The sequence below is a fragment of the Geotrypetes seraphini genome, chromosome 1 (assembly GCF_902459505.1).
Source record: "Geotrypetes seraphini chromosome 1, aGeoSer1.1, whole genome shotgun sequence".
Taxonomy (NCBI): Eukaryota; Metazoa; Chordata; class Amphibia; order Gymnophiona; family Dermophiidae; genus Geotrypetes; species Geotrypetes seraphini.
Window position 1 is genome coordinate 263,631,077 of NC_047084.1, and position 27,650 is coordinate 263,658,726.

At 47.6% G+C, this 27,650-nt stretch overlaps 1 protein-coding gene across 2 annotated transcripts in view; it reads left to right on the forward strand.

The window, feature by feature from the left end:
- NOP14 (NOP14 nucleolar protein) overlaps positions 1–27,650 on the forward strand; it is a 166,661-nt gene that overhangs the window by 39,636 nt on the left and 99,375 nt on the right. For both annotated transcript variants that reach the window (XM_033950448.1, XM_033950440.1), the window contains 2 exons: positions 6,774–6,919; positions 26,396–26,533. In XM_033950448.1, the coding sequence (XP_033806339.1) occupies positions 6,774–6,919; positions 26,396–26,533 (284 nt within the window). The remainder of the gene's footprint in view (positions 1–6,773; positions 6,920–26,395; positions 26,534–27,650) is intronic.

Below are 27,650 nucleotides of genomic sequence, written 5' to 3' on the forward strand. Positions count from 1 at the left end.
TGACGGGACAAGCGGATGGAGGCTGGCCCCCTCCGCCACAGCCCCAGGCCTCCTTCCCATCGGGGGACGCCTCAGAGCCTTCTACCCGCGCTGGGAACAAGTCACGTCGGACGCATGGGTCCTTGGTGTGATCTCATCAGGATACTCTCTCAACTTTCGGGAAAACCCTCCAGACAATCCTCCAAGGGTGTGCCCTCCCAACCGAACTCAGTTACCCCTCCTTCTCTCAGAAGCTCGAGAACTGCTTCGCCTACGGGCAGTGGAGGTGGTTCCCCCCGACCAACGGGGGAAAGGGTTCTTCTCCCGTTACTTCCTGGTACCGAAGAAGATGGGAGACCTGCGCCCAATTCTAGATTTGAGGCGACTCAACAAATTTCTGGTGCGGGAAAAGTTCTGGATGCTTTCCCTACCAATTCTCTACCCTCTCATCGACGAGGGCGATTGGCTCTGCTCCCTCGATCTGAAGGAAGCCTACACACATGTTCCAGTGCACCCCGCTCACTGCAAGTTCCTGCACTTTCAGGTGGGGGACCTGCACCTACAATACCGAGTCCTCCCCTTTGGCCTAGCGTCGTCACCCCAAGTCTTCACCAAGTGCCTCATGGTGGTCGCAGCTGCCTTACGCTCACAGGGCCTCCAGGTATTCCCCTACCTGGACGACTGGCTGATCAAAGCCCCGTCCAGGGAGGGGGTTATCTCAGCGACCCGACAGACTATTATCTACCTTCAAGGTCTGGGGATCAAGGTAAACTTCCTAAAATCCCAGCTGCGCCCCTCTCAGTCCTTACAGTTCATCGAGGCCGTGCTGGATACGGTTCGACTCCGCTCCTTCCTTCCCCCTCCACGTCAAGAGGCGTTAGTAAGCCTGAGTCGAAGGATTTCGCTGCTAACCTCGGTATCAGCTCGGCAGATGATGACTCTTCTGGGCCACATGGCCTCTACCGTCCACGTCATACCCTTCGCCCGCCTCCACCTGAGGATTCCTCAATGGACCCTGGCCTCCCAATGGCGTCAGGATCGGGACCCAATCGACCGTCCCGTGACAGTGACTCCTTCATTGCAACGATCGCTCCTCTGGTGGGCCGACTCTTCAAATCTATCCAAAGGTTTACTTTTTCTCGCCCCTCCACACAGCAAGGTACTCACCACGGATTCGTCGGAGTACACTTGGGGAGCTCACCTGGATGGCCTACGCACTCAAGGGATGTGGTCAACAGAGGACCGCCGCTGCCACATCAACGTGCTGGAGCTTCGGGCCATCTATCTCGCCGCTGTAGCCTTTCAACATCTGCTCCACGACCGGGTGGTTCTCGTCCGAACCGACAACCAGGTAGCAATGTACTATGTAAACAAGCAAGGGGGGACGGGGTCTCGGGCCCTCTGTCAGGAAGCCCTGCGCCTCTGGAAGTGGGCAATCTCCAACAACATCTTCCTTCGAGCGGTGTACATACAAGGAGAGCGGAACTGTCTGGCAGACAGACTCAGCTGCCTCCTCCAGCCACACGAGTGGTCGCTGCACGCTCAAACCTTAAGACAGGTGTTCGAGAAGTGGGGGACTCCTCAGATAGATCTGTTCGCCTCCCCCCTCAACCACAAACTCCCTCAATTCTGCTCCCGGATGTACTCCCCGGACCGCCTCGAGGCCGACGCCTTCCTCCTAGATTGGGAGGGAAGGTTTCTATACGCGTTTCCGCCTTTTCCTCTGATTCTGCGGACGCTGGTCCATCTCAAACCAGTGCGAGCCACTATGATCTTGATTGCTCCTCGGTGGCCACGCCAGCCTTGGTTTTCCCTTCTACTTCAACTCAGTACCAGAGATCCACTGCCTCTGCCTCTGTTTCCCTCTCTGCTATCGCAGAGCCAGGGTTCACTGTTACATCCAAATCTTCAGTCTCTTCATCTGAATGCTTGGTTTCTCTCCCCCTGACTTCTCTCCCCGTGTCACAATCAGTCAAGGAAATACTGGAAGCCTCGAGGAAGGCCTCGACTAGAACCTGCTATTCCCAAAAATGGACCAGATTCTCATCCTGGTGCTCCTCGCACGACCAGGACCCGGTGTCGGTCCCGGTCCCCTTGGTCCTGGAGTATTTGCTCCATCTTTCTCACTCCGGCCTGAAGACCAACTCCATTCGGGTACATCTTAGTGCGATTGCGGCCTTCCATCAGCCCTTGGAAGGAAAAGTCCTTTCACTCCATCCCTTAGTTTCTCGTTTCATGAAAGGCCTTTTGAATGTCCACCCTCCTCTCAAACCTCCCCCAGTGGTTTGGGACCTTAATATGGTGCTGGCTCAACTCATGAAACCCCCATTTGAGCCGTTAGACAAATGCCATCTAAAATTCCTCACTTGGAAGGTGATCTTCCTGCTCGCACTCACGTCCGCTCGGCGGGTTAGTGAGCTGCAGGCCCTGGTGGCGGACCCACCTTTCACTGTATTCCATCACGACAAGGTGGTCCTCCGCACCAACCCTAAGTTCCTGCCTAAAGTGGTGTCTGATTTCCACCTCAACCAGTCCATCATCTTGCCAGTATTTTTCCCCAAGCCCCACTCTCATCCCGGAGAGACGGCGCTACACACGCTTGACTGTAAGAGAGCGTTGGCCTTTTACCTCCAACACACTCAGTCTCATCGGACAGTCCCACAATTGTTTTTGTCCTTCGACCCTAATCGGCTGGGTCGCCCAGTTTCCAAGCGCACCTTGTCCAACTGGTTGGCTGCTTGTATTTCTTTTTGCTACGCTCAGGCTGGTCTCGCGCTGCATGGTCGAGTAACGGGACATAAAGTCCGAGCGATGGCAGCCTCCGTAGCCTTCCTCCGGTCCACACCAATTGAGGAAATCTGCAAGGCTGCCACGTGGTCTTCGGTTCATACTTTCACCTCCCACTACTGCCTGGATACATTGTCCAGGAGCGATGGCCGTTTTGGCCAATCGGTATTACGTAATCTATTTGCTTAAATTGCCAACTTCCCTCCATCCCTTTTCAGTTAGCTTGGAGGTCACCCACATGTGAGAATATCATGCCTGCTTGTCCTGGGATAAAGCACAGTTACTTACCGTAACAGGTGTTATCCAGGGACAGCAGGCATATATTCTCACAACCCGCCCACCTCCCTGAGGTTGGCTTCTTTGCTGGTTAAGTGAACTGGAGACCACGAGGGGGAGATGCGCCCTCTAGTGGAGCAGGAAGGCACGCATGCGTGGAGCAGCAGAGCAAACTTTAAATCTTCAATCAAGTTTGCTTGAAAAAGCTGTCCGCATCGGGGCTCCGTAGATGGCGTCACCCACATGTGAGAATATATGCCTGCTGTCCCTGGATAACACCTGTTACGGTAAGTAACCGTGCTTTACTGGGTCAGACCAATGGTCCATCAAGCCCAGTAGCCTGTCCTCAAGGTGGCCAGTCCAGGTCACTAGTACCTGGCAAAAACCCAAAGAGTAGCAACATTCCATGCTACCAATCCAGGGCAAGCAGTGGCTTCCCCCATATCCTTCTCAATACCAGACAATGGACTTCTCCTCCAAGAAATTGTCCAAATCTTTCTTAAAACCAGTTATGCTATCCGCTCTTACCACAACCTCTGGCAATTCGCTCCTCTTAAGTCTAACAAATATCAACTGAGTACCCCCAACTATCGACCGCCCAAGCTCTGCCCCAAACCCCACCCCCAATACTAATTGTAACGCAATTTATTTATTCATTTTTCATATGCACACTGTATACACAGTAGATATAAATTTTCAAAACTGACATATTTCAATCACTATATTGAAAATAAAATCATTTTCCCTACCTTTGTTATCTGGTGATTTTATTTTTGTAATCATCTTTTCCAGTCTCTGGTTGCACTTCCTTCTGTCTGTGCTCTTAACTGTGTTTCTAGGACCTTCTAATTCATTGACTGTTTTTCTCTCCTTCACTTTTTGCCCTGCATCCATCTTAGCAGTAACTTTTAATATTCAACTTTTTTCCATTTTTCTGCATTCTTCTCAAATTCTACTTTTTCATTTCTTACCTACCTTCCTTTCCTCTCTCTCTCATCTTCCCTCCCCGTTTCCATGGTCTCACATCTCTCTCCTCTATCCCCCTCCCCCCCTTAGTCTGACATCTCTCTCATTTCCTCCCTCCCCCCCAGTGGTTCGACAACTCTCTTCTTCCTTTCCCCCGTCCCACAGTCTGGCATCTCTCTCCTCTCATTCTCACAGTCTGGCATCTCTACTGCTACTATTCTTCTTCTTAATTTCTATAGTGCTACCAGACTCCCCTCCTTCCCTTCCCTTCTATTCCCTGGTCTAGCATCTCTCCCTTCCTTGAGTCATCTCTCTCCTCCCCCCCCAGTGTAACATTTCTCTCTCACTTCTTCTGCCCCCTGCAGTCCAACATCTCCCTCCTTTCTGGCCCCCCCTCCTAGTCCAACATTTCTCCCTCCTTTCCACCAATCCAACATTTCTTTCTCTCTTCCTCCTGCATGCTTCTTCTCCTCCGGCTGAGGAAGGTGGGAGATACGTAACAGCAGAAAGAAGTTGGGAGACATACAGCGCTGGCACCGCTTACCCCCTGATAATGGTATGCGTACCCCCTGTTGAGAACTTCTGCTCTAAATTATAATGGCTTTTCTATTTTGCACTAGATTTTATTGTAACAATATGTTACTTCCATTGTGTTACATTTCCTGCCTACAGTAGTGAAAGACTCCTACACTTTAGTTGGTAAATTTTTATCAGCATTTCCCTTCCCCAACCAACATCTCTCTCTCCCTCCATGAATCCAAGGTTTCACTCTCTGCTCTCTCCCCCTTACCCTGAGTGACATTTTTCCTTCCCTCCTTTCTGACCTCCTCATCCATCTCTCCCTCTTGCTCTCCATGAGTCCAACACTTTTTGCCTCCTCCACACTTTCTCTCTTTCTCCTCGCCCCTTCCCTCAAGTGTGACATCCCTCCTTCTCACCCCCAGTCCATCTCTCCCCAACCCCACACAACTAACATGAGCTTTCCCCATGCACCATTTCTCCCTCTCCTCTACCATTTCTCTCTTTCTCATCACTCACTCCTGCTGCAACAGTTTTCCTTCCTTCCCTCCCTCCCCCCAATATCACACAACTAATATGCTCTCTCCACATGCACAATTTCACCCTCCCCTCCAGCGTTCAGAACCGTTCCTTTCCCTCCCCTTCTCATTCAACTCCAGTAGCACCTTTCCCTTCCATCCCCCTTCTGCCAGGTCAGCTGCACCTCGTCTCCCTACTCCCATTCCCCGACCAGCAGCACTTCTTCCTCTCCCCATGTCCAGCAGTACCCCTTTTCCCTTCCCCTTCCCTCCCCCTTTCTCCTGTCCAACAGTACCTCGTTTTCCTTCCCTTCCCCCCTCCTCTGTCCAGCAGTACCTCTCTCCCTAGTGGCAGCTTACTGTATGCTTTTAATTTCCTTACACAGCTGCTGCTAGCGTTAGTTTAGCTGTGGTTTCATCAGGCAGCCTTGGGGGCCTTTGCTAGGCCGGCCCACCTATCATGAAAGTGGAAGTTGTATCATTGGAGGCAGACCAGCCTAGCAATTAGCAAAGGCCTTGAGGCTGCCTGATGGAATCTCCGGCTAAACTAATGCTGGCGGCAGTTATGTGGGGAAGTTAAAAGCACACAGCTTCCGCTGCTGGTCTGGAGAGAAGATGAGGAAGGCGGGAGATGAGCAATATCAGAAGGAAGTTGGGAGACGTAAAGCGCTGGCGCCACATACACCCTGACAATTGTATGTGTACCCCCCCTGACAATTATAGTTTAGAGCGAACTTCTGCTCTAAACTATAATGGCTTTTCTATTTTGCACTAGATTTTATTGTAACAGTATGGTACTTCCATTGTGTTCCAGTTCCTGCCTACAGAAGTGGAAGATTCTTATACTTTAGTTCACAGGTGTCAAAGTCGGTCCTCGAGGGCCAGAATCCAGTCGGGTTTTCAGGATTTCCCCAATGAATCTGCATGAGATCTATTTGCATGCACTGCTTTCAATGCATATTCATTGGGGAAATCCAGAAAACCCAACTGGATTCCGGCCCTCGAGGAGGGACTTTGACATCCCTGCTTTAGTTGGTAAATCTTTATCAGCATTTCCCTCTTACTACAAGAAAACTACCACCTCCTATCTGGAATATATAGGAAGCCCATCCAGCATATTATTTCATTTGATCTAATAGACCTGACAATGTAGTGATACAATATACCATTTTCAAATGTGTAACAGAATGCATCTCCTTTTTTTGGGGTTTTTTTGTGTTGAAGGCAACTCATAGTGAGGGAGACCCGAGAGACAGTGACCCCTCATGTCTTTAGAGAAAACTAAGTTGCTTACCTTTCAACAAGTAATCCTGTTAAGAAAGTACTTCATTTAATCACACAAGTCCTCTTTCATTTGAAGCAGGTCTCTACTTTTGTAGGTTCTGGTTGAACAGCAACTGAAAGAGTGAGCTGCTAGAGCACAGTCTTTCCAGAAAATTCTGTAATTATGTTCTGCTCAATGCCATATGTTGTCATACTACGTATTTCTGTGACTGAACTGCTCTTTTCACAGAACATCTTAAAGGCAAACAACTTTTACATTAAACAAGTAAATTTAAATTTTCACCTTTTGATGATACTGCACCTTAAACATTTTCATTTTGCTCTAGATAGGCCTTCCACATGTCATCTTTAGTATTTATTTTGTATTGAGTGTGCTAAAACACTTGTGTAAAGTATAAAGAAATTATTAATAATATGCCTTTTCCATTCATTTTTTCTCTTTAGCTGAATTAACAGAGGCTCATTTTGGAGGAGGTGGAGGTCTCCTGCGTAAAAAAGATGCCTCTGCACAGAAAGAAGAGGAGCCAGAAAAGGCAAAATCACGCAAGGAACTTATTGAAGAGCTAATTGCAAAATCCAAGCAAGAGAAGGTGAGCTGTGAGAACATAAGGCGAAGGCTGTTGATATAGAGTGTGATTTTGATTTGATATGGTTTATTTAATTTTATTAACTTGCTTGCTTGACATACCGCTTAAAGCAAAGTAACAAAGTATCAAAGCAGGGAAGGGACTGAGGGTCAACACTGACAAAGATAATATTTTGCCAAGGGAGATGAATTTCCTCCTTTCCATAAGTTATCTTAATTTTTTATTTCTTCTTAGGCTTTCTTATGATGAGGTACAATAATGGCATACTTTTTACCCATCCCCCAACTCCCAGGTGAGACAATTTTTGGTATAGGGACCATTTTGAATTGTGCTTGCCCTCCTGTCTTGAAATTTTAATGATGCTGGTTGAGCTGTGGTCCCACTATGCACTGGAAGAAAATTACTGCTATTATTTATATAGCACTACCAGACGCACACAGCATTGTACATTTAAACTCTCAAGAGACAGTCCCTGCTCAAAAGAACTTAGTCTAATTAGGGCAGACACACAGGACAGAAAGGATGAATCAATGTGTATTGCTCAGATAAGGATTTACAAGGGGATAGGGTAGCGGACTATAGAAATATTGGTGACAGATATTGGTGCTTCCCTGTCATCATCAGCAGATGAATCCAGATGAATAGGATATGTCCATCTACCAGCAGGTGGAGATGGAGAGCACTGAACTACATGAGAGATATAGGATGGCAATTCTCCCTGGCTCTTCAGTACTCTCTTATCTCCAACAATCGAGTGGATGGGACAGGGTATAAGCCCTCGGGTAAGTAAATCACTGAATACATCTACACGGCTAGGAAAAGGGGGCAATTTCAGGAAAGCAGTATATACTATTGCTCGAAGTATGGGAAGCAAGATTCTGGATCTAGAAGTTGTGATGGAAGAAGATGAGTTGGATATAGTGACGATTACGGAGACGTGGTACACAGAGAAACATGACTGGGATGTAGTTATACCGGGCTATAATCTGGTCAGGAAAGACAGGGTAGGTAGAAAAGGAGGGTGAGTAGTGTTATATATTACAGATCATATTAAAGCCACACAATTGCAGGATCTGCTGGGCAAGGAAGAGGCACTGCAGATCAATTTGGAAAAGGAATGGTGAATATATTTATATTGGTGTGATTTCTCACTGCTGCTTCCTATTGGACTACTGAAAGTTGTTTAACAGCTCTGATGTCCATGGACTTTAATCTATAGTGCTCTCTTGTGTGCTATAACACAGTGATGGGAGATTGGGGGGGGCTACAGTCTTGTAGGGGGTTGGTACTAGATGCAATGGGATGTGTGAGTATGTGGGGAATGTTTGACCTAGTATGGGAGAGGGGAGTAAGTGTTGTTTGATTGTGTGGGGGTGGTCTGGAGCTTGGTAGGATGGGGGTGTTTTATAAGGGAATCTTTATGGTATTTTGTTTGCTGTTAGGATTTGGACATTGGAGACTAGTTACTTATTTAATATATGGTGGAAGGTCTTGTTGATCCCACTTGGAGTGGGGGAGAGGGTTAGATGGGGATAGTGGGTGGGGTAAGAACATAAGAATTGCCACTGCTGGGTCAGACCAGTGGTCCATCGTGCCCAGCAGTCCCCTCACTTGGCAGCCCTCTAGTCAAAGACCAGCACCCTAACTGAGACTAGCCCTACCTCTGTACGTTCTGGTTCTGCAGGAACTTGTCTAACTTTGTCTTGAATCCCTGGAGGGTGTTTTCCCCTATCACAGACTCCGGAAGAGCGTTCCAGTTTTCCACCACTCTCTGGGTGAAGAATAACTTCCTTACTTTTGTATGGAATCTAATCTTTCCTTTGCAAAGCAGCAGATGAATCCAGAGACCAGTGGGATATAGCTCACATCGACCAGCAGGTGGAGATAGAGAACTGATTTCCAGTTGGCTTTATAGCCTGGTGATCCTCCTGTTGAATCAGTTTTGCTCTATCTCCCAGCGGTGGTGGAGCTCTTTCTTAGCTCCTGGAATCTAACGGTGCCTGGTGGATTGGTGATCTTCTAGTCTCCTCTGTTGAGCCTTTGGCTCTTCAGCTTGGATAGGGGTGCCTGGCTGATTGGTGCCGGCTTTAGGAGTTACACCTGGGCCCACCCAGGTCCCTGCTCCACCCTCCCCTCCGAGTGATTGAGGGTTTTGCCTGCTCTCAGCGTTTGTTTCTTCATTCCAGTTAAAAAAAAAAAAAAAAAAAAAGACAAACGCTTCTGCCTGTGCTGTGCTGTGCCCTGGTTAGGTAGCTTTGGATTAATTACCAGCTTTTTCCTGACTGAGGGGGGCGGGCTGAGAGCGTGGTGAGTACTGAACTTCATTTGTATTTATTTTGTTGGTGCCGCCTCAAGTGCCGGTCCGGTTGGGAGGAGGGCGTGGTGATGGCGGAAGAGGCTCGTCAGCGGTGTTCACGCTGTGGGAAGCGTCGAACACCGGCGGGCTTGTGCTCAGCGGGGTGCTTAGACGCATCAGCTGAGGATTATGTTTTGCAGGCAGGCGAGGGAGCCAGTTCTCGCGTCCGTGAAGCGCGCTCGGCGTCCCCGCCCCTCGCGGTCGGCTCGGCCTCACGGCGTGGTATTGCCACGGCCGAAGGGGGGTCGGCGGAGGGGGGGGAGTCGGAAGTGCGGGAGGGCGCAGGGGCTCTGCTCTCCGGCGCCGAACAGGGGGGAGCTTCAGCGGGTGGCCTTGGCTCGTTCACCCCGGAGTTTGTGATGTTAATGCATAAGGCTTTCATGCTGCAGTGCAGTCAGCCTGCTCCTCCGGTCTCGGTGAACTTGCCGGTGCTGGCTGTGCCCCCACCAGTTCCTTTGAAAGTAGATGCGGGGGAGACGGCGAAGGGGGATGGTTCTCCTGTGAAATCGCCGATATTTAAAAAACGCAGGCTTGCGTCCGCGGACGAGCCTATGGTTGTGTCCCCTTTTTCCCTTCCAGAGTTGTTGGAGGAAGGTGAGGTAGAGGAGTGGGAAGAGGAGGATCCCCAGTGTAGGGAAGTGGATGACCCTTCCGCGCTCCGTCTTTTCCATCGGGAAGAACTTTCCTCCTTAATTTCAAAAGCTTTACTGAGTTTAAATAAGTTTTAGGTAACCCTCTTATGGCAGGTACCCGTAGGCCACCGAAGGCCTTTCCAGTGCATGAAGCCATGCAGGAGCTGATTTCGGCTCAATGGGATACGCCGGATGCCGGGTTACGGGTAGCTAAGGCCATGCGGCTTTTGTATCCGGTTGACCCGTACGAACTTGAGAAATTTAAATTGCCTAAGGTGGATGCTCTGGTAGCCGCGGTTACCAAACGGACGACCTTGCCTGTAGAGGGGGGGGTTACATTAAAGGATGCCCAGGATAGGAAGGTTGAATCTTCGCTGAAGTTATCTTTTGAGGTTGCTGCAGTGACTTTGCAGGCCGCAGTATGCAGCTCGTATGCGGCAAGAGCCTGTCTGCAGTGGTCTCAAGGGATGGCGGATAATTTGATGGAGTCCGGGGGTGCTGTTCCTTCGGAACTGGTTGATTTGGAATCGGGTTTGGCTTATTTAGCGGATTCCTTGTATGATATTGTTTGCGCTTCGGCGAAACAAATGTCGCTGTCAGTGGTCTCTCGCAGGTCTTTATGGCTGCGACATTGGGCGGCAGATGCGGCGTCTAAACTTCGTCTTGTGAAACTCCCTTTTAAAGGGGGTTTATTATTTGGGGAAGATTTAGAGAGATTGGTAAAAGATTTTGGAGATACCAAAACCCAGCGATTACCGGAAGATCGGCCTAGGCCCCCTTTGAAGTCCTCGTCAGCTAGACCTCGTTTCAGGGAGGTGAGGAGGTATAGGTCTGGGAAACCGTTCTTTGGTTCCGCGTATGGTGCCTTTTCTTCGGCTAGACCTAAGGGGCGACAGAGAGGTTCCTTTCGTACCACGAAACCGGCTTCCGGTCAGCCAGTTCGTACCCCGGCCAGTCGCGCTCCTCAATGACGGGGTCTTGGCCCCCTCTGCTTTCCCACTAGGGGGACGCCTTTCGGCGTTTTGGGCGGAGTGGGCCAGGATCACGTCAGATCGTTGGGTGTTGGATATTATTCAAGAAGGGTACAAGTTAGAATTCGCCGCTCCCGTCGCCGATTCTTTCTTGGTATCCCCGTGCAATGGGGCGGCCAAGGGAGATTCGGTCCGCTTAACTCTTCAAATTCTCCTGGATCTAGGGGCGGTAGTACCTGTACCGCCGGAGGAGGTAGGCCGCGGTATTTATTCCCTTTATTTTGTTGTGCCAAAAAAGGGGGGTTCCTTCAGGCCAGTGTTAGATCTAAAAGGAGTCAACAAATTTCTCAGTGTGCGCCATTTCAGGATGGAAACGGTTCGCTCGGTGATTGCGGCCGTGCGGCCGGGAGAGTTTCTCACGTCCCTCGATCTCAAAGAGGCGTACCTCCATATTCCAATCTGGCCTCCGCATCAGAAATTTCTGAGGTTTGCGATCCTCGGCCAGCATTATCAATTTCGGGCTATGCCCTTTGGCCTGGCGACGGCTCCCCGCACCTTTTCAAAGGTGATGGTGGTGGTGGCTGCCTTTTTGCGCAAAGAAGGGATTCGGGTTCACCCGTACTTAGACGACTGGTTAATCCGCGCGTCGTCCCGGCAAGAGAGTGTGGCAGTAACGCAACGGGTAATCTCGCTCCTTCAGTCGCTAGGGTGGATCGTCAACTTTCCCAAGAGCTCTCTGTCCCCTTCTCAGTCTTTGGTGCACCTGGGGGTCAGGTTCGACACTGGCCTAGGAAGGGTGTTTCTTCCCAGGGAACGGGGAGAGAAATTACAGTCTCAGATTCGGGGGCTTCTCGGGTCTCCCAATCCTCAGGTTTGGGATTATGTTCAGGTTCTGGGCTCGATGGTGGCGACGCTGGAAGTAGTTCCCTGGGCTCGGTTCCATATGAGGCCCCTGCAGATGTCGCTTCTTTCTCGGTTGTCCCCGGCATCTCTGGACTATTGTCGCCGGCTCCGTTGGAGTCCTCGGGTGGCTCGCGGCATGCACTGGTGGCTGACGGAGGTTCATCTGTTCCGGGGCATGCCGCTAGCGACGCCGGATTGGGTCGTGATTACGACAGATGCCAGTCTCAGAGGATGGGGGGCTCAGTGCCGGCAAGTTTCCGTGCAGGGAGTGTGGTCCTCGGGGGAGGCACAGTGTTCGATCAATCTGTTGGAACTGAGGGCGATAAGGCTGGCGCTACGGGAGTTTCAGGCCATGATTCGGGACCATCCGATCAGGGTCTTTTCGGACAGTGTCACGGCTGTGTCTTATATCAATCGTCAAGGGGGGACTCGGAGTCCTCAATTAGCCGAAGAGGCGTTGCTGCTGTTTCAGTGGGCGGAAAGGCATGTTCCGCTTCTTTCAGCAGCACACATTGCGGGTCGCGAAAACATTCAAGCGGACTTCCTCAGCAGGAATCGTCTCGATCCCGGCGAATGGGAGTTGTCTCCAAGGGCGTTCGAGCTGCTGGTCCGTCGGTGGGGGCTGCCAGACATGGATCTCATGGCCTCAGCCCGCAACACAAAGCGGCCTCGGTTCTTCAGCAGACGGAAAGAGAAGGGCTCGGAGGGGGTGGATGCTTTGGCTCTCCCGTGGCCTCCGAATTCCCTTCTGTATGTATTCCCCCCTTGGCCGATGATCGGTCGAGTCTTACAACGCATCGCTCTCTTGCAGGGCAGGGTGATCCTGGTGGCTCCAGATTGGCCGCGTCGGTCTTGGTACGCGGATCTGATGCAACTCGCGTCGGGCGATCGGTTGAAATTCCAAGTGACTCCGGACTTGCTGACCCAGGGTCCGATCTCCATGGACAATCCGGCCCACTTTGATCTTACGGCCTGGCTATTGAACGGTCGCGGTTGACTAAAAAGGGCTATTCGGATCAGGTTATTGCCACTCTTCTTCGAGCGAAGAAGATGTCTACTTCTACCTCTTATGCTAGAGTTTGGAGAATTTTTGAGACTTGGTGCGGGAAGCAGAGTATTGCGCCCTTCCAGGCTCTCTGGCGGCTATTCTCTCTTTTCTACAGGAGGGCGTTTCTAAAGGGTTAGCCTATAACTCGATTAGGGTTCAGGTGGCGGCCATTGCATGTTATAGGGGCCGGGTGTCGCGCTCGTCAGTAGCATCTCACCCGGACGTGGTGCGATTCCTTAAGGGGGTTCACCATATCCGTCCGCCGGTACGGCGCACCTGTCCAGCTTGGAGTTTGAAGCTGGTGCTAACTAGGATGCAGGCGGCGCCGTTTGAGCCTTTGTCGGCGGCGACGCTAAAGGATATCACATTAAAGACTGTGTTTTTGGTAGCTATGGCGTCTGCAAGACGAGTGTCGGAGCTGCAGGCGCTGTCTTGCAGGGAGCCTTTTTTGCGCATTTCGGATACTGGGGTGTCTGTGCGGACGGTGCCGTCCTTTCTTCCAAAAGTGGTTTCTTCGTTTCATGTGAACCAGAGTTTATTCCTCCCGGCCTTTCGGAAGGAGGATTGGGGGGCGCGTTTCGCGTTATTACGGTTACTGGATGTACGCCGTATGATTCTTCATTATTTAGGTGTGACTAACGACTTTCGCCGCTCGGATCATCTCTTCGTGGTATTTGCAGGTGCAAACAAGGGTATGGCGGCGTCAAAAGCTTCGATAGCTCGTTGGGTAAAAGAGGCTATTGCGTCGGCTTATCTCTTGGCAGGGAAGATTGTGCCGGAACATCTTCGTGCACATTCCACTCGGGCATTGGCAACATCGTGGGCAGAGTCCGGTGGTATGTCTTTGGAGGAAATTTGCCGGGCGGCCACTTGGTCGTCGGGAAACACCTTTTCTAAGCATTATCGGCTGGACGTGGCAGCCTGTGCGGAGGCAAGTTTTGGCGCTTCGGTGATTGCAGAGGCGACTTTGGCTTCCCACCCAGTTTGAGTTTGCTTTGCTACATCCCACTGGTCTCTGGATTCATCTGCTGCTTTGCAAAGGAATGTAAAATTATGTCCTACCTGTTAATTTTCTTTCCTTTAGAAGCAGCAGATGAATCCAGAGCCCCACCCCGATGGTCTCTCTCTCTCTCTCTCTCTCTCTCTCTCTCTCTCTCTCTCTCTCTCTCTCTCTCTCTCTCTCTCTCTCTCTCTCTCTCTCTCTCGATCTCTATCGCTTGTTCGTTGGAATTCTGAGTTCGGTTGGGAGATTGTTGGTGATTATTATTAGTTTCTTACATTTCTAAGTACAAGATTTTTCACTGGAATGAAGTTTTTTCCTTTGGTTTGAGGCTCATGCTCCTTTACTGGGATGCTGGGGCAATATGCATAACTGATTCAACAGGAGGATCACCAGGCTATAAAGCCAACTGGAAATCAGTTCTCTATCTCCACCTGCTGGTCGATGTGAGCTATATCCCACTGGTCTCTGGATTCATCTGCTGCTTCTAAAGGAAAGAAAATTAACAGGTAGGACATAATTTTACAATCCACATTCAATTTTAGAGAGTGCGCTCTCGTTTTCCCTACCTTGGAGAGGGTGAACAACCTGTCCTTATCTACTAAGTCTATTCCCTTCAGTACCTTGAATGTTTCAATCATGTCCCCTCTCAATCTCCTCTGTTCGAGGGAGAAAAGGCCCAGTTTCTCTAATCTTTCACTGTACGGCAACTCCTCCAACCCCTTAACCATCTTAATCGCTGTTCTCTAGTTAGAAATTGGGGGGTTGGGAGCTCCTCTTTTAATTCTTAGCACTTTTGGAGGGGATTAAATTTGTATCATTTAACATTAGAGGGTTCAACTCCCCCCATAAGAGGAAGACTACCTTTCGGGAATTGGTCAGGTTGCAAGCCTCTATATCTTGTGAAGGACACTAGGTTTCCTGTGTCTATGGGCATCTAGGGTGGGAACTTCCAAAAAAGGGGGGAGTTGGCATCTTGTTTAGCAGGGGGTTACAATATGATGTATAGAGGGTAGTGCAGAACCCACAACCATAATAGTGGTGGTTATGCTGGAGGGCGCACTGTACTCATTAGTGAATGTGTATGTCCCCAATGAAGGGCAAGGAGAGTATTTATGTGATTTAATCCCTCGGATTCTCCAACCTAAGGAGGGCTCTCTGATCATAGGGGGAGATTTCAATTTTACTCTAGCTCCCAATTTGGACAGTTTTTTTGGGAGGGGGGCTAAGGAAGGAGGGATAGGAGGCTATTTAGGGAGGCCGTTAAATCATTGCATGTAGAAGATGGGTGGCATTGGCTGCATCCCTTCGGGTGGGACTTTACACATTACTCTTCAGTCCATGCTTCTTACGCCAGGATTGACTGTACATTTATTTATTTATTAAATTTTACCCTTACTTATCTGGAATGCAGTGCAGGGGTTCCTACTATGAGCCTAGCGTTATTCTTGGTTTGCTCCTTTTAGATTTAATTCAGAGTTTGCGCCTGGCTGTGATGAGGGTTTTTTGTGTTTTTGTGGGGGGTTTTTTTTTTTTTTTTTTGCATCTTGGGAGTCTAAGGGTTTGGTGTGTGCAAGCCAATTGTATGATGTGGCACAGGAGAGAGTGAGACCCTTTTCTGAACTTCAGGCTAAGTTTGGGCTGACCTCTAAGGATTTTTTGCCCTTATTTACAGGTTACCCATTATCTACAGGCGGCTTTTGCGTGACTTTCTTCTGGAAAAGACATCCTTTGAGAAACTTATAAGTCCCTCATTGCAGAAGGGGGCTCTCTCAACGTATATAAGTGTCTGAATACGAGGGAGAATTTGTTACTATCTTACATAAAAGTTTGGGAGGGGGATTGGGATCATGCAACATCCCTAGATCAATGGGAAACTACAGTATATGATGGGAAGTATTCTCTTGGAGAATTGCATCTTAGATTGTGGAAAATGGGTACAAAGTACTTAAGCGTTGGTATTATATTCCAGTATTTTTAGCAAACATGGGGTGAGGTAGACAGGGACTTTGCTGGAGAGAGTGTGTGGTGGTGGGGACCTATTTGCATATGTGGTGGGAATGTGTGTGGGTTTAAGGGTTTTGAGACACTGTCTTTGGGGAAATATATAGGATATTGGGTAAGGACGTGCCTACTTCCTGGCACCATGTGCTATTAACTTGGCATGACCTCAACTTGGAGCAGAAAGAATCCAGCTTTTCTAAATTGGCTTTGACAGCTGTATTTATTGTGATTGTGGCTCACTAGAACCAAACTGTATCACTGAATTGACAGATGGTGGTACAAAAGCTACAACAGTGGCAACGTATGTATCAGCTCATTGCCCTACAACAGTGTTTCTCAACTTCTTCAAGCCAAGTACTCCCTAAGTCTAACAAACACCAGCTGAGTATCCCTGCCCAAGCTCTGCTCCAGACCTGCCTAAGTTGCACCCCAGACTTGCCCAAGCTCTGCCTCTGACCCCACCCCCATAATAATACTACTAATTGTAACGCAATTTCTTCCATCCATTTTTCATATACATACAATATAATCTTATTAATACATAATGGTAACCCCAAAATTAAAAAAACATAACATGTCTTTCTAACTCTATTCATTTTACTTATATGTTTGCATTTTATCTTGATGTATTTATTAGAATTGTAGATACTGCTTTCCTGTTAGCTGCTTAGAACCTTCCCGGTATGGCGGCATATAAATAAATTATTATTATTATTATTATAAAGCAAACTGTGCTCAGAGAAGATGTTAATTATCATTTATATTCAGGGTATTTTTCAAGAGGTCAAGACAGATGACTTTAATATAGAAAATAGACAAATATAGAGCAAAATATAGACAGCAGATATAAATTCACAAAACTGACACATTTTGATCACTAAATTGAAAATAAAATTATTTTTCCTACCTTTGTTATCTGGTGATTTATGAGTCTCTGGTTGCATTTTCTTCTGACTTCCCCTCGCTAAAAGGCATCCTCTATGGGGAACTCTCTCTACTTCAGAATCACAGGGCTTTGGAATAATCTTACTGCCCCATTACAGAATCTGGGCTCCTTCCAACTATTCCAAAAGCACCTGAAAACTAGGCTATTCACAAAAATGTAATGCTCTCTTCCCTCCTATACTCTTCCTCCAACCCCATTATGCTGTTCCTTCCTATATTAAGTTCTTGTAAACTGTGCCAAGCTCTATAATTATGGAGAGGATACGGTAAATAAACTTAAAGTTTAGTTTAGTGACTGTGCATCCAATATTTCTTTCTTTCTGCCTCCTGCATGCTTCCTCTCCTCCGGACCCCATTTCCTACCCCAACCAACATCTCTCTCTCTCACTCTCCCCATGAGTCCAACTTTTATTCCTCTCTCCTCCACCTCTATTGGCAATATATTCCCCCCCCCCCTCTCTCTCTCTCTCACTGTCCATCTGTCTTGAGAGATACAGGCATCTCTCCCACCCCCCTCTACTGCCATATCCAACATTTCTCTCTCTCTCTCTCTCTCTCTCTCACTCTCTCACATCCACCGGATCATGTGCAGCATTTTTCACCCCTGACCACCAGCCCCATACCCATTTCTCCTTCTATCATCCCTCTCCAGCACAATGCCACATTTCTCCCTCTATCACTATGTCCAACATTCCTCCCCCTTGCATCTCCTTCAATCTTCCCTTTCCACCACCATATCCAACATTTCTCCCTCTCATCCTGCTATTCTCCATGCATCTCTACCTCAGTCCTCTCTCTCTATGCCCAATTTTCCTTTCCCCATGTGCACCATCTCTCACTCACACACTCATGCCCATCAATTCTCCCTTTCTATTCCCTCCCTTCTGTGTCCAGTGCTCATATCCCTTCCCTTCTTTCTATGTCGTCCCCCTCCCTGCCCTCTAGCTTTGTCCTAAAATTAAGTTGCATGCCGCAGTCCCTGCCTGCTCCACCCTCACTCCCCCGAAGCCGACCTGTCCACAGAAGCTGAAGTCGCTACCGGGGATACCTGCCTGCCCCTTGCTGAAGCCGCTGCTGGGGATCCCTGTCTGCCGGCCTGCTGTACCACCCCCGAAACTGACCCTGTTACTTTGTTGGAGCCAGACTTGCTCCATCCTCTCCCAGCAGCAACTCCGTGTAGGGACGGCGTGTGCAGCGATTCACACGCTGCACGTGGCTGGCCCAAAAGCCTTCCATCTGACTTCAATTCTGGGTCAGCTAAGCAGTGTGTGAGTCGTTGCTTGCGTCTCTGCACGGAGTGCTGCTGGGGGAGGAGGGAGCCAGTCTGGCTCCAATGAAGAACAGGGTCGGCTTTGGGGGTGGAGGGTGGTGCAGAGGGCCAACAGGGAGGGAGGGATCCCTGGCCATAGCTTCAGCAGTGAGCAGGTGGGCAGGGAGAGATCCTTGCCGGCAGCTAGGCTGTGTATCCCCAACAAGCAGCTCTCGTACCCCCAAGGGTATGCATACGGCGTGTTGCGAAACACTGCCCTACAACATGGTAAGCAACATGGCTATGATTGTATTTGGAGGAGCTTTCTCTTGCGGGCTTAGAATTTGAACTCTAGCGGGGTGGGGAGATTACTTGTCATAATTTTTGTGTGTTCTTTCAGCATTAGGAAATTGGAGGGGAGGGTGGAATAAATCTTGGGTATAGTAGCTAACGAATGTGTTTTCTGTGTATGTAACTGCTCTGTTAAAGGTAGGTTTGCTTCTCTACTGCTGTACTGTAGCACATATCTCCTACTTTCTATGTGTATTGGTTGTGCATTTCTCAATAAAAAGCTTTTCAGTTTAAGAAAAATAAATACACATGAGGTGAGTCTCTTTCAGAAACTCCAGAGTGAGAGGGCATAGAATGAGGTTAAATGGTGATAGACTCAGGAGTAATCTAAGGAAGTACTTTTTTACAGAAAGGGTGGTAAATGCATGGAATAGTCTCCAGTAGAGGTGGTGAAGACAGACTATGTTTGAGTTCAAGAAAGCGTGGGACAGGCATGTGGGATCTCTTAGAGAGGAGGGGATAGTGGATCCTATGGATGGGCCATTTGGCCTTTATCTGCTATCATGTTTCTACAAAGTCTATTGTTTAAATCACCTATGATGTACACTGACTATTTTTTTTTTTTTATAAATCTTTATTCAATTTAAAACTAACAATAAGTGCAACATAATATAGAAACATTTTACACTTTTAACAGCACTTAATATACTTATCAAATTATATTTCATATCAATTATATATATCACCCCCCCCCCTATATACCCAACAATTGCCTTCAACCCTAAATAGATCAAAGTATCCCCACCCTGGACATGTATATTCAAATGGAAAAAATACTAATCATTCTTTACAAAATTTTGTTAATGGCTCCCAAATGTCCTTAAATTCATTATAATGCCCCTGCTGTCTGTTTCAAGTTTCAAGTTTATTCAAGTATTTGATTAAACGCTTATTCAAAGATACAAAGCGATTTACAAAATATTTAAAAAATAACAAAGAAATGAATAAATTTTGACAAGTTGGAAATACTTAACTAATTAACGAGTATACTTGGATTTTGACAAAATAGACATGATTAATTAACGTATATTCATGGATTAGCTGTCTCTATAGAGCCTCGAGGAACAATAGAAAGGGGGAGGAGAAATACAGTTTTTATAGAAAAGAAACACTGAAGGTAAGTACAAAAGGTAATAGGGAAAGTTAAGAATAATAGAGAGAAAGAAATAATTGTGGACACTGTCCCAATAGATAAGTGTAACCTTACGAACACTATTAAAGAATAATGGTATGTGGTCAGTTAAAGGCATCTTTAAAAAGAAAACACTTTAGACTGCTTTTGAACTTTTGTAAGTTTTTTTCGATTCTTAAATATAAAGGAAGAGAATTCCAAGTCATAGGAACGGTCACAGAAAAGATTAAGGTACGACGCGTACCAATTATTTTCAAAGATGGAACGTTAAGGGTGTACTGTGAAGTGGATCTAAGGGCTCTAGAGGGGTCATACGGAATCAAGAGTCTGTCTATAAATTCTGGGGTGTTGGTCTGTAAAGTTTTAAAAGTCAGGAGAGCAATTTTATATGTTATCCTATGTATAACAGGCAACCAGTGGGCTTTTTGTAGCAGTGGGGTAACGTGGTAAAATTTTTTTGCGCCTGAAATAATCTTGATGGCTGTGTTTTGGCTACATTTTAAAAATATGGCATGAAGAGTTCCACCAAAAAGTATAATTCAACCGTACTGACTATTTCTTAATTCAAAATCTAGACATACCAAAACATTTGAGGATTTTTATGGGGGGGGGGGAGAGGTTTGATGGTTGTTGCCTTTGTTTTATTGGGTCCTGGGGTTACAAGAATCAAGACTCCTGATCGTCTTCGTTGGCTTTATATAGAAGGGGTAAGGGTTGGAGTAGCTGAGGGAACTGTTTTTTAGCAGGGCTTCAGCTATTCACTGCTAGCAGCTATTACTGTTTGTGTATTTGGAGTTTTCTGTAGGATGCTTTTCATATGGGTAAAGTTGGGGATGGATTAGGATGTTAATATTAAAATGTAGATGGCCGTTCTTGTACTTAGTATTGATTGTTGATGCTTTTGTATATTATCCCAGGACAAGCAGGCAGCATATTCTTGACTGATGGGTGACGGCACCGACGGAGCCCCGGTACGGACAATTTTAGAGTGATTGCACTCTAAGAACTTTAGAAAGTTCTAGCTCGGCTGCACCGCGCACGCGCGAGTGCCTTCCCGCCCGACAGAGGCGCGCGGTCCCTCAGTTTCTTAGTTTCCGCGGAGCTAAGAAGACGCGTTTTCAACGGCTGTTGAAATTTTTTTCTCTTTGCCTTCCCGCTCGCGTAAACTCTTGATTATTTAATCTTATTTCTTTTCTTTTTTCTTTTTTGTAAAAAAAAAAAAAAAATCCTTCATTTTTTCTTTAATTTAATCTTTCCCCGGCGGGGCCTTCTGCCACCATCGAAGCCTCGGCCTTCGATTTGGCTGAAGCCGTTTTTCCTTTCATGCCCCCTCAACCGGGTTTTAAAAAGTGCCAGCGGTGTGCTCGGCCTATATCTCTCACGGACCCACACAACTGGTGTTTACAGTGTTTGGGTCCTGAGCATCAGGCCTCTACTTGCACCCGCTGTGCCACTCTAAAAAAACGGACATTAAAAAATCGCCAGATCCAGCAGCGATTATTGTTCGGTGCCGAGATGTCCGACCCCGTTCCATCGACTCCAGCTTCGGCACCGATTCAGTCGGCACCCTCTTCTTCGACGCCGCGTGATTCCGCACCGGCGTCTCACCAGTCAGGTAAGCCGGCTAAGAAGCCTTCCCCGCTGGAGCGTCCTCCGGTCTCGAGTGCAGTGAGTCCAATCCTGCCGACTGTGAGACGCCAGCGGAAGCGTTCCGCCCCTATAGAGGTGAGTCCCTCGACATCGGGCTCCTCATCTCCGGGGCGTCGAACGGCACCGCAGGTACCGCAGAAGAAAAAGGCGGTACCGGTGCCATCCCTTGATGACCGCATCACGGCCATCCTTCAGGTGCAGCTTAAGGACCAATTGAAACAGCTCCTTCCTGCTATCCTGGCTCCGAACCTTCCGGTGCCGGTCCGCACCGAGCTACCGGTACCGATTGTGGAACAGCCTGTGTTACCTGCTTCCACTGTTTCGGTACCGCTTCAACTAACCTCATCGGTATCGATGCCAGTTCTTGCACCGGAGCCGAGAGCTCACCATCAATCGGTGCAGACTTCGGCACCGGTGCGACCGATAACATCTCCTGACTCGATATCGATGAGGTCGGGTAAGTCGTTACACAAAACCCGACACTTACAATCATCGACACCTGAGTCTCGGGACCATACTCCCCATGTCAGGGATCCTGATCTGTGGGGAGACTCAGAGGAACCCTTTCTTTCTGAAGGCGAATGTTCCTCAGAGGAGGAGGATTCAACTGTCCCTGACCCATCCTCCAAACAAGTCACTTCCTCTTTCTCCTGCTTTTTAAAAGAGATGTGTGACTCCTTATCCATTCCTTTGGAGGCTGAATCCAAAAAGTCCAAAGCTTTTTTGGATGCCCTTGATTTTGACCAGCCTCCAAAGGAATTTTTGAAACTCCCTCTTCATGACATCTTGAGGGAGACTTTCTATAAGAATTTAGAGACTCCTTTAACTGTTCCAGGGGCCCCACGTAAACTGGATTCTCTATATAAGGTAATTCCCATTCCTGGGTTCGACAAACCTCAACTTCCACACGAATCCTTAACTGTCGAATCCACCCTTAAAAAATCTTCAGGAGCCAGTGTATATGCATCGGTACCTCCTGGCAGAGAAGGTAGAGCCATGGATAAATTTGGTAAGAGGCTCTACCAAAATGCTATGTTAGCAAATAGAGCTAGCAATTATGCTTTTCATTTTTCTTTTTATTTGAAGCATCTCCTTACCACCATGGCTTCCTTCGAAAAGTACCTTCCTTCACGAAAACATCACTCCTTTCATACCTGCTTGTCGTCTCTTTTTCAATTACGTAAGTTCATGGTTAGATCCATATATGACACCTTTGAACTTACATCCAGAGCGACAGCAATGTCGGTAGCTATGCGTCGCCTGGCCTGGCTTCGGGTATCCGACCTTGATGTTAATCATCAGGATCGGTTAGCCAACGCCCCTTGCCTAGGGGATGAGCTCTTTGGGGAATCCATGGACTCAACCACACAAAAGCTCTCTGCTCATGAGACACGCTGGGATACCTTGCTTAAAAATAAAAAGAAGCCTCCTCCGCCAAAACCATATAGGCAGCAGTCGGCCTATCAACGCCGCTTCACAGCTCGGCCATTACCTACCACTGCTCAGCAACCCAGGCGTCAAAGGCAGCAACAACGTCAGCCTCCCAGACAGCAGCCACAGCAGCAACCTGTGAAACCACCTCCTCAGCAGAAGTCACAGCCCTTTTGACTTCATTCTCCACAGTATAGCCAGTATTCCTATTCCTGCTCTCCTGCCTCAACCTATAGGAGGTCGACTTTCTCTGTTCCTCAGCCGATGGGAAGTTATCACTTCGGACCAATGGGTCCTCAACATCATCCGCCACGGCTACTCTCTCAACTTTCAGACTCTTCCATCCCAAAACCTGCCAAAAGAGTCTGCTTTGAACAGTCCTCAATCTGCCCTCCTCATTCAGGAAGTTCAATCCCTCCTTCTTCTAAACGCTATAGAAGAAGTTCCTCAAGATCAAAAAGGGCAGGGATTCTACTCCCGTTATTTTCTAGTCCCCAAAAAAACAGGAGATCTCAGACCAATTTTGGATCTCCGCGATCTCAACAAACACCTGGTAAAAGAAAAATTCAAGATGCTTTCTTTAGCCATCCTTTATCCTCTTCTCAATCAAAACGACTGGCTATGCTCCCTCGATCTCAAAGAGGCATACACTCACATACCGATCCATGTAACCTCAAGACAGTATCTCCGTTTCATGATCAATCATTGTCATTACCAATACAAGGTGCTGCCCTTCGGCCTTGCCTCCTCTCCAAGGGTCTTCACCAAGTGTCTCATTGTGGTAGCGGCATTTCTACGCTCTCACCACCTCCAGGTCTTCCCTTACCTGGACGACTGGTTAATCAAGGCCACATCCGCTCAAGCAGTTCTACTGGCCACCAACCAAACCATCTTGTTTCTACGAATTCTGGGGTTCGAGATCAATCTACCCAAATCTCATCTCACCCCCACTCAGAGACTTCAATTCATTGGAGCGATCCTGGACACACTCCTCATGAGAGCTTTCCTACCATCCAATCGTCTTCAGACCCTTCAGTCTCTATGTCAGCAGGTGCTTTCGCTGCCTTCCATCTCAGCCAGGCAAATGATGGTACTCCTGGGGCACATGGCATCTACAGTTCATGTCACGCCCCTCGCACGTCTTCACCTGCGCACTCCTCAATGGACCCTTGCTACTCAGTGGTCCCAAGCGACGGATCCTTGTTCACGACACATATCTGTGACATCATCTCTTCGTCAGTCTCTTCAATGGTGGTTGGTATCCTCAAATCTATCCAGAGGTCTTCTATTCCATCAGCCCCCTCATCAACTGGTCATCACCACCGACGCCTCTCTTTATGCATGGGGAGCTCACTTGAACGAGTTCCAGATTCAAGGTCTTTGGACAGCCCAGGAAAAGAAGCATCAAATCAATTTCCTGGAACTCAGAGCGATGTTTTATGCCCTCAAGGCCTTCCAACATCTTCTCTTTCCTCAGGTCCTTCTGTTGTGCACAGACAATCAGGTTGCGATGTACTACATCAACAAACAGGGTGGGACAGGCTCTCGCCTTTTATGCCAAGAAGCCCAAAAGATCTGGAATTGGGCCATAGATCACCATCTCTTCCTGAAAGCTATCTACATTCAGGGAGCACAGAATTCTTTAGCGGACAAACTCAGCAGAATTCTCCAGCCTCACGAGTGGACACTCGATCCTGTAACTCTGCAGTCTATCTTCACTCAATGGGGCACTCCTCAGATAGACCTCTTTGCAGCTCCTCACAATCACCAGCTGCCCCTATTCTGCTCCAGACTTTACTCTCCTCACCGTCTGGCAGCGGATGCTTTTCTCCTAGACTGGTCGAATCTGTTCCTGTACGCCTTCCCTCCTCTGCCTCTAATGTTGAGAACCTTATTCAAGCTCAAGAGGGAACGAGCCACAATGATTCTGATTGCTCCGAGGTGGCCCAGGCAACATTGGTTCTCCCTTCTACTTCAACTCAGTTCCAGGGAACCTTTTCTTCTTCCTCTGTTTCCTTCTCTGCTTACGCAACAGCAGGAAACCCTTCTACATCCCAACCTCCAGTCTCTGCACCTGACAGCTTGGTATCTCTCGGGCTGACATCTCATGATACTCTTTTATCTCAGCCTGTTCGTTCCATTCTGAATGCCTCCAGGAAACCAACCACTCTGCAATGTTACCATCAGAAGTGGACGAGATTTTCCTCCTGGTGTCTTCTTCATCATCTTGATCCAACTTCTCTGGCAGTGGAGACTTTGTTGGATTATTTGCTTTCTTTGTCTGACTCTGGCCTTAAGTCCTCTTCCATCAGAGTCCACCTCAGTGCCATTGCAGCTTTTCATGAGCCAGTCCATGGAAAACTTCTCTCAGCTCATCCCCTGGTATCCAGGTTCATGCGAGGGCTTTTCAATGTGAAACCACCTCTTAAAGCCCCTCCTGTTATCTGGGATCTCAATGTGGTTCTTTCCGCCTTAATGAAGCCTCCATTTGAACCTTTGGCTACCTCTCCTTTCAAGTTTCTCACTTGGAAAGTCCTTTTCCTTATTGCTCTTACCTCTGCCAGGAGGGTCAGTGAGCTTCATGCACTGGTCGCAGATCCACCTTTTACGGTTTTTCACCATGACAAGGTGGTTTTGCGTACACATCCAAAGTTTCTCCCTAAGGTTGTCTCTGAATTCCATCTCAACCAATCCATTGTTCTACCTGTTTTCTTTCCAAAACCTCATTCTCAATCTGGAGAACAAGCTTTACATACTTTGGATTGTAAAAGGGCTCTGGCTTACTATCTAGAGCGTACGAAACCCCACAGATCAGTTCCCCAACTTTTTCTGTCCTTTGATCCAAATAAATTGGGACGTCCCGTTTCTAAACGTACATTGTCTAATTGGCTGGCAGCGTGCATTTCATTCTGTTATGCTCAGACCGGACTGACACTGGAAGGTTCTGTCACGGCCCATAGAGTCAGAGCAATGGCAGCTTCTGTAGCTTTCCTCCGTTCTACTCCTATTGAGGAAATCTGCAAGGCTGCTACTTGGTCCTCAGTTCACACTTTTACATCTCATTATTGTCTGGATGCTTTCTCCAGACGGGATGGACACTTCGGCCAATCTGTTTTGCAAAATTTGTTTTCCTAATGGCCAACCTTCCCTCCATCCCTCTTTTTGTTAGCTTGGAGGTCACCCATCAGTCAAGAATATGCTGCCTGCTTGTCCTGGGATAAAGCACAGTTACTTACCGTAACAGGTGTTATCCAGGGACAGCAGGCAGATATTCTTGCGTCCCACCCACCTCCCCGGGTTGGCTTCTTAGCTGGCTTATACTAACTGAGGGACCGCGCGCCTCTGTCGGGCGGGAAGGCACTCGCGCGTGCGCGGTGCGGCCGAGCTAGAACTTTCTAAAGTTCTTAGAGTGCAATCACTCTAAAATTGTCCGTACCGGGGCTCCGTCGGTGCCGTCACCCATCAGTCAAGAATATCTGCCTGCTGTCCCTGGATAACACCTGTTACGGTAAGTAACTGTGCTTTTTCTGTCATTGATAAAATGTTTTAAATATAACTATAAATGATCTATAAATTTAGAAAATGATTTAATGTTAGTAAAATTTAAATAACTAGTTGTTTCTACTTTTTATATGTAGTTTCTTTAGCATTTGATCTTAAACTTGTTTATTGATTATATTATCTTATACTTGGGCTTTGTGGCTAAATATCTGTTCATCACATTTACTCCTGATTTTGGTTACAAATATGTCACATTCCTTAGCAAAAACATTATTGTTCTTCAACTAAGTATTTCTGTTTTTCTAGCGAGAAAGACAAGCACAAAAGGAACAAACTTTGGATCTTACTGAGAAACTGGACGGTGACTGGAAAGAAATCCATGGTTTACTTGCTCACAAAACTCCTAAATTCAAGAGAAAAGATGATATGGAATTAAAAACAAAGGTAACATTCCCTGGATCATTAGTTTTTGGGAAGCATGAAGATGATTCTACCTTTCCTCTGGCGGAATGTAGGGGATGGGGATGAAGGGAGGGGGGTGGGGTATTGGGACATGATACTGTTCAAAATGTTTGATGGCTAGGTCTTAAGACGTTGCTGTAATCAAGCAGTAATGCAAACTGGATGTCATGTGTGTAGTTATAAGGAGATCATTTGTCATCAATAAAATTGAAAGTAAAAACAATTTAGAAACCCTGTTAATGTTTTACTTTCTCTTTCTGCCTATACCATGTAAAATTCAATATGGCTAAAACTAAACTCCTTATCTTTCCACCTATACTCACCTCCCACCTCCTGCCATTGTCTGTTTCTGTGAATAACACTCTCCTTCTCCCTGTCTCGTCAGCTCGCAACCTCGGGGTGATCTTTCACTTCTCCTCACTCTCCTTTTCTGCTCAGATCCAACAAACTGCTAAAACCTGTCAGTTCCTCCTGTATAATATTACCAAAATCTGACCTCTCCTCTCTGAGTATACTACCAAAAGCCTTATCCACACTCTCATCACCTCTCGCTTAGACTACTGCAATGTGCTTCTCTCAGGTCTCCCACTCATCCAGCTCTCATCCCTTCAATCTGTTCTAAATGCTGCTGCACGACTCATCTTCCATGAAATCTACCATGCTCACTTAAGAACATAAGAATTGCCGCTGCTGGGTCAGACCAGTGGTCCATCGTGCCCAGCAGTCCGCTCTCGTGGTATCCTATAACGATAGCGGCTTGTCCTCATCATTAAGCTCCAAGTAATCCTGGATTTCCTTAGCTATAGTCTCTAACCTTGTGCTTATCCTGGTAAAAGTGCATTGCACACCTTGAACTGTAAGCGAGTCTTCGCCTTTTGTCTATAGTGGACTAAAGCCCATAGACCAGTGCTGCCCAAGTCCGGTCCTCGAGATCTACTGGCAGGCCAGGTTTTCAGGATATCCACAATGAATATGCATGAGAAAGATTTGCCTGCACTGCCTTCTTGGTATGCAAATTTCTCTCATACATATTCATTGTGGATATCTTGAAAACCTGGCCTGCCAGTAGATCTCGAGGACCGGACTTGGGCAGCCCTAC